The sequence below is a fragment of the Leishmania infantum genome, chromosome 34 (assembly GCF_000002875.2).
Source record: "Leishmania infantum JPCM5 genome chromosome 34".
NCBI lineage: Eukaryota > Euglenozoa > Kinetoplastea > Trypanosomatida > Trypanosomatidae > Leishmania > Leishmania infantum.
Window position 1 is genome coordinate 80677 of NC_009418.2, and position 10982 is coordinate 91658.

General features: G+C 62.7%; 3 protein-coding genes across 3 annotated transcripts; all 3 read left to right on the forward strand.

The window, feature by feature from the left end:
* Positions 1–722: 722 nt before the first annotated feature.
* LINJ_34_0250 (conserved hypothetical protein) lies at positions 723–2882 on the forward strand (the record flags this gene model as incomplete). The annotated part of the gene is made up of 1 exon (XM_001468375.1): positions 723–2882. One exon carries the CDS (start codon positions 723–725, stop codon positions 2880–2882), a length of 2160 nt encoding a protein of 719 aa, XP_001468412.1.
* Positions 2883–4279: 1397 nt separating this feature from the next.
* Positions 4280–8296, forward strand: LINJ_34_0260 (conserved hypothetical protein; the record flags this gene model as incomplete). Its single annotated transcript, XM_001468376.1, has 1 exon — positions 4280–8296. The coding sequence occupies one exon, from the start codon at positions 4280–4282 to the stop codon at positions 8294–8296; it is 4017 nt and encodes a 1338-aa protein (XP_001468413.1).
* Positions 8297–9369: 1073 nt separating this feature from the next.
* On the forward strand, positions 9370–10521 carry LINJ_34_0270 (conserved hypothetical protein; the record flags this gene model as incomplete). Its single annotated transcript, XM_001468377.1, has 1 exon — positions 9370–10521. The coding sequence occupies one exon, from the start codon at positions 9370–9372 to the stop codon at positions 10519–10521; it is 1152 nt and encodes a 383-aa protein (XP_001468414.1).
* Positions 10522–10982: the final 461 nt, after the last annotated feature.

Here is a 10982-nt window from a genome sequence, read left to right on the forward strand (position 1 = left end):
GAGGACCACGCACACCCAGACTCTCTCACTCTTTCAAGGGCTTGTATGGGGTTTGCTGCGCGCGTGTCGCTTGGATCTGCATGTCCATTTCCTTGCACATCTTTTTGTGCATGTATGCGTCTATGCTCGTCTAGCGAAATGCGTGTGTGCGCGTGTGTGTACGTTGGCTTTGGAACTCCCGGTACTCGGGCATGAGCTGCATGTCGGACCCAGGAGTGTCGGTGCCACAGCAGTGGTCGTGCACTCTCATGGACATCAGTGGCTCCCTTCTCCCTTCTCCCTCTCTACGTCTCCCCCACCCTTACTTCCCCAGACTGCACGCTCGTGGAGAGTTTGTCGCAGGTTGCGCGGCTGTTGCGACGGCGCTCGATTACACCCGGTGCCCGTGTGTGCGCACTCATGCTTTTTGGACCTCACACCCATCTCATCTCTCTCTCTCTGTCGTCTTCCTCCCTTTCTATTATTTTGGGGTGGCCCGAATCAATCTCTGGCGCCCCTCCCCCTTCCCACTTCCGCCTGCCCGTGTCACCAACCGCTGGCTGCGCATCGACGAGCCGATTTGCGTGCGCGGTTGTTTATATTTTAAAAGTCAAGCAAGCATCTTAGCTAGTCGCGGGTGGCGCAGCTTTTCGATCCATCTACTCCCACAGCAGCACTGGTTCAAGACATCGAGCACTCTGTCGTCTTGCGTCGCTATAGCCGTTTTGCTCAGTGCTGATAACATGTCCGCCTCGTCCCCACCACCGCAGGGCGGCACTGCCACCTCCACTGTCGCGGCGCCGCCGGAGGATGCGTCGCAGCTGTCGGCTGATGACCTCCTGCAGCAAATCGTCGAGCTGGTGAACAGGGAGCTGGATCGCCGCTACTCCCTCGTCGAATTCGACGCCCTCGGCCGCATTGAGCTGCTGCAGGTGGTGAACGACATCTTTGCAAAGCTGCAGCCCAGCATGAAGATGGACATGCACGCGGCACCGCCCGAGGAGGCCATGCCGCGCATGCTGGAATTCCTCTTGAAGATTCTTGGCTACCGCGTGCCGGTCTTCGTCCAAGGAAGTTTCCCGCAGAGCTTCGCTGACGGCGAGCCCCTCGTGGTGTACCCAACCATGTACTGGATCCTCACGCATATGGAGCTGAACGAGAAGCGCGTCTATCTCGCCCGCTTTCTGCAGCCGTTGGACATCCCGGACGACATTCGTGCCCAGGATGAGGATGTTCGTACCCTCTTCATGCAGTATCAGGCGCTGCGCGGCGCCTTCATTCAGACCCATCAGAGGGTCGAAAAGCTCCGCTCCGCCTTCGCAGATCCAGTGGAGACACGCCGCCAGGTCGGCGTCTTGGAGGATGAGCGAGACCGCCTACAGGGGTACGTTGAAGCCGCCCTCAAGAAGCTGGCGGCCGTGCCGGAGAAGGAGATGTTGCTGGCAGCCAGCAAGTCTCTCCGCATGGCGCGTGAGGAGAGCACCAAGCTGGCCGAGCGAGAGGTGGAACAGCAGCAGGCCAAGGTGTCTTCCGAGGCACGCCGCACGGAAATCAGCACCCGTCTGCAGAACCTCCGCCGCGACGCAGCGGACGGTCGCGTCGAGATGATGATCCGGCGCATGAAGGACGAAATGGACACAAACTGGATGAAGCTGCAGGACCAGCTGCCGCACGAGCTTGAGTCTGTCAAGAACGAGAACGCCGAGCTGCAGAAGCTCGTCTCGGAGCCGCTGGACATGGTCGCACTCACCGCAAGAGATCGCAAGCTGGACGACGAGCTGAAGGCGCTGCACGCGAAAATCGCACAGCGGCAGCAGCCTGGCGCTGACGGGGCCTCCATCCTGCGCTTCCGAGACCAGGTGCAGCGCGTCATGGCGCGCAAGCAGGAGGTGCTGAACGAACTCAGCTCGCTGCAGGCCGACAACAACAAAGCCCTCAACGACATCCGAGAACGTCAGTTGCGCATTACGCAGCTGCAGTCCGCCACAAACATGCTACGCAGCGATGACTTCCGCGACTTTTCAAACCAGGTACGCGCGAAGAAGGCAGCAACGGAGGGTATGCGCACCCGTCTCGCTGAGCTGCGCACGGAGTGGGGCACGCTGACCTTCACCGAGGCGACGCTTCAGGAGCAGTACAACGCCCTGGACGCTGCCATTGGCGATCTAGAGAGCAAGTTAGGCCTGCAGGGGTACAGCCGTACGGTAGAGGCTCTTTCCAAGCTGGCACACGAGAAGGACGCCATAGAGGAGGTGAAGGGCAAAACGCTCGAGGAGCTGTCGCGCGTCGTGCAAGAGTTCACGCTCGCCATTCGAGAGGGTCGCACTCGCCTTGCACCGCTCATTAACGAGCTGCGCGCTGTTCGGCAGACGGCGGCGGAGGTTGATCAAGAGTGGTCGGCGAGGAAGTCTCAGTACGAGTACCAGGAGAGCCTCTTGACTGAGGACATCCAGAAGATCGACGAGGACGTCACGCGCCTCAAGGAGGAGACGACGACGAGTGAGTCCCTCTACCACCGCGTTCGCACCCAGGGCCTCCTCCTCGCTGCACAGGCGAAGCGGGCAGAGGAGGAGCAGACGTACCGGACTGACCGCAACGCCTCACTAGACCCGCAGCACAAGACGTACGGTGACTACCTCGCCGAAGTGACACGCACGTTGGAGGCGCGGACGAAGGAGATGCAAGGCAAGCGGCGCGACCTCGAGGAGACGCACGACACCAGCGTGCGGCAGGTGGAGTGGTTCAACGCGCTCCGCACGATTCTTCAGGCCAAGCTGAAGAGCATCCAGGCAGAGGCGCCGTCTGCAGGCGCGAGGACTCGCGACAACACCATCGATGACGACATTCAGCAAGTCATGGGGCGTGCCGGTGGGACCAATATGCTTGTGCTGAACAGCAACTAAGCCGATGGCAGCGCTCCTGCCCCCCCTCCCCCCCATGACCTTCACCCCGCTGGTCAGGGAGGTTGCTCAGATGTACACTATACAAAGAAGGGAAAAGATGCGTAAACGCGCTCCCGGGGTGGGATATGGCCTGCCTTGCGGGCGAGATAGCGAAAGGAAGCGCCGACACGGTGGCGCTTCAGTGCCGAATGGCGGTGTGTGGATGGCAAAGGGCGTACACGGACATGCACCGTACACGCCGCGAGTGGTGTGTGTTACGCGGGTGTGTGCCTGGTCGTGCGTACGTGCGCCAACGGTGGACAGAGCCCGTGCCCCTGCACTCAATGGCCGTGACTTTGGCCCCGCGTTGTCGCCCGTGACGGATGGGTGAGCCTCCACATGGAGGCGAACGTGTGCGTGTGCGTTTCGGTTTGTCTTCTTTGTGTTCTTTTTGTGCCCCTCCCCCTCCCTCTCCTGTCCTCCTGTTTTGTGCTGCCGATCTTGCTGTTGTTGTTGTGCTCATGTTTCTGAAGTCTCTGTTCGAGTGGGGCACGGAAGCCTCACGCCCGGCGCGCTTAAGAAATGGACAATGGTCTGCGGCGGGGTGCTGAAGCGGCGCCATCGGACGTGGAGCGGGAGATCACGAAGATGGGAAAGGTGCAGGGCAATGGTGTCGCGTTGCGTCCTCGGTGCCGCGCTTGGTGGATCACGCGCCGTATTCTATCGAGCGCAGCCGCGGTTGTGCAACTCGGTAGCTCAACAAAATGCACTCACGTCTTGCTCTTTACCTTCACCATCCTCGTCCCTGGTCTTCCTTTCTCGCGCTTCTCACCACCCCTCTCTCTCCCTTGTCCGCGCAGCGTCTTTGGCTCCGCTTTCTGGCCTGCCGTATGTGCCTCTGGACGAGTAAGATCGTGGACGGCACTGGCGCCGCGTATCTTCAGTACCGTCGCTCATCCCCCCCCCCATAACTGCTCGCCAGTGCCGCCCTCACCCAACGCATGTGTGCGTGTGCGTGGCAGGGAGGCCAGCGTGTTTCGTCTGCACGCCCCCATCCTCCTCCTCCTCCCCCCGACGGCGCCGTTCCTCGGCTCGTCCTCTTCGCCACCTGGTGCCCTCTCTCTCTCTCCTCCTCCTCCTTGCCTCTTTCTTTTCGTTCTTCGGTGCGCTGCTGCCCACCCGCGACACAGCTAGCATGCACGCTGCCAGACAGCAGCGTTGCTCCCGGTGTTGCCTCCACGGGCGTGGCTAGACTACGCCCCCCTTAGCCCCGAAAGGTGCCCAGCGCCGCGCTTGATCAAATGGCCGCAGCCACAGGCGCGGCGCACCCGAGTGACGCCGTCCGCGGCAACCAGAGAGGGTTGCAGCGGCCTGCCATCGTCGACCGCCCCATTCTCGAGGACCGTGCTAGAGCAGCAATGGACCGCCCCTCTCGGGACGACAGTACGGTGATTGCGGGCACCCCCGCGAGCTCCACACGCGCGCTCTCGGACAATCTCCTTGACCAGCTGCAGCACGACTACCCCGCCGTCTACGAAGCACTGCACGCGTACGAGAAAGCGGTGCGACACCTCAAATGCAAGTACAAAGCCAAGGAGGCGGAGCTGCTGCGCTGCATCAGCGTCGGCGAGGAGCTGCTCGGCCAGATGGACGTCCTGAAGCGGCGGTGTGAGGCGCTGACGCACGAGCGTGATGAGGCGATGGCTGCTTCGGCCTCGGCGACCGCATCACCAAGAGAGCACGCGCATACAGCAGGCGGCGCCGCCTCGAGTTCGACCTCATGGGCAGAGGAGAGGCACCGTCTGCTGAGGTCGCATGAAACGGAGTGCGAGCGATATCGCATCGAGGTGCAGAAGGCGCTCCAGGACACAGAGGCGGCGCAGGCGCAAAAGCGAGAGCTAGAGCTTGCCCTGGAGCGCACAACGACGCAGCTAAGCGAAGCAGAAAAGCAGCTGCGCACAGCTCACAACGCTATAGCCGATTGTGAAGCGCACTACGCCGCACAGCAAGAGAGGGAGATGGAGCGACACAGAGCCGCACTGGAAAAGCAGCTGGCCGAGGTACGCCAGCAAGCGGATGTGGACCGCGAAACCGTTCTTGCCGAGGCCATGGTGGAGCTGGAGCGGCTGCAGCGCGCGCTCGTGCGGACCCAAAAAGAGCTGGCGGAGCAGCAACAGGCCTCCAGCGGCGCTCAAGCACTGCAAGCGGGGCTGACCAGCACTGCCGCCATCGAGCTGGCGAGCCTGCAGAAGCAGATAAGTACCCTGGCGGAGACGAATCATGACCTCCGACAGCGTCTGCAACGACGAGAGGCGGAGATACAACTCGGCTGTGCAGCGAGCAGCACCGGCGCGAGGCGAGATGATAGCCAGCGCTCGCTTGCGCTTGCAAGCGACTCGAATCGAGGTGCAGTGCTGTATGACAGCACACTTGCCAACTCTCTTGTCGATGCCCGACGAGAGCCCAGGGACGATGCTGCAGATGCGTCTGGTCTGGCCGCGGCGCAGGAGCGGCTGCGCGAGGAGAACGCCCGACTGCGGCAGAGGCTGCAGGAAGTGGCTCGCCGGGGGCAAGATGACGTGGATAAAGAGCACGCGGCGCGACTGTCGCTGCAGCAGCAGCTGCAAACGATGGAGGCTCAATCTCACGTCCTGCGCTCCGAGGTGGTGGGCCGCCTTCAGCGCGAGCTTCAGCAGGCCAAAGATCAGTTGGAGGTGCTCCAAGCACAAGGTGCGACGGCGCAGAGGGCCGCCGCTGAGCTGGAGGTGCAGACGGCTGCTCTGCGGGAAGAGAAGACAACGCTAGCCGATGCTCTGCGAGCCGAGAAGGTCACGACGGAGAAGCTTCGACGAGAACTCAAAGCAGCGCAGGAGAGGCAGGACGCACTGGCCCAGGAGCTGAAAGGCGCTAGCGCCGCAGCACAGGAAAGGGAGCAGGTCGTGGTGCAGCTGCAGCGGGAGAAGGGCCAGCTATTCAACGCGTTGCGGACATTTCAGGCGCAAGCGGCAGACATCGAGGTCGCACTCAAGACCGTCACGGCGGAGCAGTCGGAGAGCACCGCCGCCCACGAAGGCACCGTGTCCCGGCTGCGAGACCGGTGCGTGCTCCTAGAGCATGAGGCCGAGGAACTGAAGACTGAACGCGCCGCGTTGCGGCGCCGTCTCGGGGACGCAGAGGAGGCCATCGATGTGCTGAAGGATGCACAGCGCGTGTCGCAAGAGCTCGTGCGCGAGGCACAGCGTGGTACGAAGACAGCGGAGGACCGGGCGAATTTTGCCGCCGATCAGCTCACTCTTCAGCAACAGTCGTCGGCCGTCCACTTGGCGCAGGCGCAGCAGCATCTGGAGCGCGTGCGCACCCAACAACGCGATCTGTCTAGGCGGATGGAGGTGTGCCAGCAGGAGCTGTCTCGTAAGGAGGAGGCTCTGCGCAAGAGCGCTGAGGCTCAAGAGGCACTCGTAGCCGAGGTTCAACGGCTGCGTGAGGAGCAAGCGAACCGCGACGAAAGCGTGAGAGAACGCTGGCGCCAACAGTACGCGCAAAGCAATCGTGAACGGGAGAAGCTCATTGCCATAAAGGAGGCCCATGTCGCGGACCTCCAGCGGCAGCAGAAGGAGCTGCAGATGTCACTTGCGGAGAGCGAGGATCGCGTGACGCAGCTACATGAGCAGCGGCAGCAGCTGCAGGAAGCCCTCTCCGACTCTCTTGCCACCGCGGCCAGCCACAAAGGCCGCATTCGGGCGCTGGAGGAGGAGCTGGCGCGCACAGCGGCGGAGCACCGCGCGGCGCAGCGCGAGCTGCAGCGTGTCGCAGGAGAGCGGGAGCGGAGCTCCAGCACCACTCCTGGTCTTCGCCCTTCCGGTGAATGCGATGCCTCGGCAGTGGTGCGTCTCGCGCAGTTGCAAGGGCAGCTCACCGAGTGTGAGGCGGCCTTATGCGCAGCGGAGCAGTCGCGACAGCGGATGCAGAGCGCAGTGTTGGGGTGTCTGATGCCAGTCGACGCTAGCGGCGAGGTGACAGCCGATGCGGACAACATGTGGGACACTTTGTTGGACCTGCTGAGGGAAGGTGATCAGGAGCTCTGCTCGCGCAGCACCTCCGCGGCGCCTGTGCAACTCCGACAGATGAAAGCAGAGGAAGGAAACCCGGTTTCTGACGACAAGCAGGCGTCGAATGCCGTGTCCGTGCCGATCGATGCCAGCCGGTGTGCGGCGGCTGCGGTGATGCGCGCCATACACGACCTCGTGCTGCACTTGCATGATGCCGACCGTCGCCGTTGGAGCTGCGTGAGAAACAAGGTGTTGGCTGCGTGCGTCGTCGCCGACGCGACAAGCGATGAAGCGGCACCGGTCGGCGCTGCTCCCCCGGCGACAGAGGACCCAGCAGGGGCATTATCGGAGAAGCTCTGCGCCGACCTTGCCTCAGCTCTACGAGCGTGGGCGCTAGCCTTGAGGAGTGCTCAGGAGCATCTGACCGACTATGTCGCCCAGGTTGCGAAGGTAGCGCATCTGTTGAGTAAGGAGGCAGCGCAGCAGGTGCAGCTGACGCAGCTGACGGTAGCGGCTCGCACCGCTGAAGAGCAGCGTGATGCGCTGCAGGCCGCACTAGAGGAGATGACGGCGAAGTACTCGGAGGCTGCCAAGCGGGCAGATGCACAGGAGAGTCGAGTGGAGGCGCTGCGCCACGATGTCGCCGTGCGCGACACTCGCGTGAGAGAGATGGAGCATCGCCTCGATGTGCGGCAAGCCGAGGTGCAGGCAGAGCGGGCAGAGTGGGTGTCCAAGTGGCAAGAGGCACAACGGCATCGTGAGGCAGAGAAGAAGGAAGCGGAGGTTGAGCGCGCACATCTGCGTGCGCAGGTGGCTGCCGCGGAAGAGGCGGGGCATCAGTCGACTCAAAGGGCAGCGCAGGAGTCGGCGGATGCGCTGCAGCAGCTCCGCGCGCAGCTACAGACGTTGCGAGAGACGTCGTCGGCAACCGAGGTGCAGCTGCGGCAACAAATCACTCAACTGAGCTCTGAAAAAGTGGACGCTGCAAGGGCAGTGAGCCGACTGAAGAGCGTCGTAGCGCAGCTCGAGGAGCGCCTCAGCAGCACCGAGGCGACTCTGAGGTCGCGAGAGGCGGAGCTGGAAACAGCAATGGCGTCGATGCAGGAGCTGAAGCGAGTGCAGCTGCAGCGTCGCGCAGACGTTGCGGCGGGCGAGGCGTTTGAGCAGCGCACTCTCACGGAGCAGGTGGCCTCCCTCCAGGCTCAGCTCCTGTCCATTCAGCGCGACCACGACATGCAGGAGACGCTGCACGCTACGGAGAGGGCGGAGATGGCCGCGCTGCGGAAGGTGAATGCTTCACTGGAGGCACGCCTCGCTGAGGTGGAGGGCGATCGCGCCCCTCTGCGAGAACAGCTGCACAGTCTTCTCTCTTTCACAGAATCGTAGATGTGTATATGTGTGTGTGCGCGCCTGTCGCGATGCTGTTACTCTCGCGCTCTCTCTCTTCGCGGGCCCCCTCCCCGCCCCCTCCCCTCTCGCCCGCGTACGTGTTGCTCATCTGCAGTGGAGGCTGATGAAACGGAGTGGCTCCACGACGCCGCATCTGTTTAGTGGGACTGCACACGTGCTGCTTCTAGGGCGCAGGCGGGTGCATCATGTCACCACGTGGGTAGGGCAGGTTGGCGGTGGCGGTGCTTGGCGTGTACATTACGATCGCCTTTCCTTTGCTTTCTGTGCGTGCGCGTGTGCCTGTGCGCGCGGGATGGAAGTCGCGTACGCACACGTGCGGTGGGTGCCTCTCATGCGCTGACTTCTCTCGCTGTGGGCCGTGCATGTTTACCCGTGGCGGGGGGAGATGAGGCAGGGGCTGAGCAAAAAGTGGGTGGGCAAGCGGCCACCCAGCTCCGCAGACGCGCGCACACTTCACTAGAAATATACGCGTGTGGCACATTGCTGTCATAGATACGCACATGAGAACAAGGAAAAATCGAAACGACATGCAATCGTCTCGCGTGGGACTGGTGGATCTCCTTGGGGCCTCTCCCTCCCCTCCTTTGCCCATCCCAGCGCGCGCCCTCTCTGTTGTACACCCTTGCGGTGCGGCCAGCGACTGGCACTGTATGCCGGTGACACGCTTTCTTTCGGCGTGGCACGTGCATGCGTATGTGCGCGTGCCACAGGAAAGGATAACGCAGATGCGCAGTCGCCGTCCCTCCCCACAACTTTTCGTTTCGCTCTTTGGGCCGGAGTTGTCACGCGCTCACGGCAGTCGGCCGCATCCCCTGTACTCCCTTCTGCACTTCCTCTCGGACGAGGAGAGGGACCTTCATGGTGAGCAGCAGACACACGCACACCCACACATTTGACGGCGGGACTCTCGAACAGAACTTCACAAAACCCCTGCACTCTTTTCGTAGATGGCGTTCTTCAGCTCCAGGGACGATTGTCCGCACACCTCGTGCAAGACGCCGGTGCGGCCGCGCATTCGGGGCGGCCTCACAGCTGGCAGCACAGGGCTCATGCCCAGCGAGTATCACAGCGGTCTTGCGGATGTCAGTCCGCGGCTGTCGTCGCAGCAGCGGTGCAGCGTGCGAGCTGGCTTGTCGAGTGCGCCACGTCACGCCCAGGGCCGGCGGCACCTGGACCCTCACCACTTCACGAACCTCACGGATGACGCGAAGCGGGCAGAAGGGCGGCTGGGCCGGGCCCACGTGGCTTCATCAGAGCAGCAGAAGCGCGCCGACGCTTACTACGCCACAAAGCAGGCAACAGTTGCGCAACCGCCGGGCGCGGAGTGCAACCTGTACCTTAAGTCGTACTACTACACGCCTCTGTCGAAGCAGGACACTCCATCGCCGCCGCCCAGGCCGACGACGGGGTTCCGAGCGGACGCGCAGAGCACCTCCTTTCAGCTCGCCGAGGCTCGCCTGCGCAAGATCAAGCGCGAACATCCACAGTATGAGGAGGAGGTGATGCGCGCCCTGCAGCAGCAGCACGGCGACTACAGCATTGTGTCAACTGAGCAGAAAATCTCGCGCCGCATTGCCGTAGAGGAGTATGCCGACGGCACCAACGCGCGAATGGCGCAAATCGAGGCTTCCACCAAATGCCGCGGCACGCCTGACTTGGGCTCCCCAGCGCCGGTCATCAAGCGTTCTGTTCCGTACGCGCTCAGCGAGGAGTGCCCGCCACGCGCCGACACGCAGCTGCCGTGTACCTCGCACGTCCGCCTGTACCCAGGTCGTGGCCGAAGCTCCTCTCCCCCAGAGACGTCCGTGAAACCACGTGCCCGCCACCTGCACGACGGACCGGCCCCTTATGACACCACCGCTGTTTCAGGTCAGGCCTACCCGTCACCGCCCGCTGTTGGCGAGAGGTGCAACATCTACGCAAAGCCCACACTGGTTCACGTGGACGAGCGCCGTCACCGCAACTGTGTGGAGGACGCGGACTCGTTGGCGATGAAGCGGGCACGCGCCCGCAGCGGTGCCCGTGCTTCACAGGAGCGGCCAGACTTTATTTTCGGCCCCGGCCCAGCGCCGCAGCCTCGCCCGCCGTCACTGCGCTACCGCACCGAAGCGCGCTGGAAGGCGCAGGAGCGCAATGCCGAAGAGCGGCGCACCGGCCGCGCGCTCTACCCGCAGTCCTACCAGTCTACTTCGCTTTGGTAGAGAGTTTAAACGCGCGGTTACGTCAGTGCCGCGGCATTCCGCGCTTGTGCCGCCCCCACCCCCCTCTCTCTAGCCCTTAGCGACTTGGCTGCTTGATGGCTGTGACCTGTGATGCATTGCAGCCGCTCCATATGTGAGTGCGTGCGCTGGTGAGCTCAGCTGCCGCTTGTTGTGTGTGTGTGTGTTGTACTTCTTCACCTTCTTTTTGTTTGATATATGTATTTTTTTTGTTCGGAAGTTGATAGTGGGGTGGGGTGTGGGGTGTGTGGCGGGAAGGGGGCGAAGGCGGTCATCGGCTGCGCTAGTCTTTTGCAGTGCGTAAAATCGTACGGAATGGCCACCTCCATCCCAAATTCGGGTTTCTCAACCCCTCTCATGCAATTTCTGGTCGCTCTTCCCATCCCCACAGGCACCTCTTAGGGTTGCGAATGGGCCCCCTTTCTCCACCGCTGCCCCCCCCC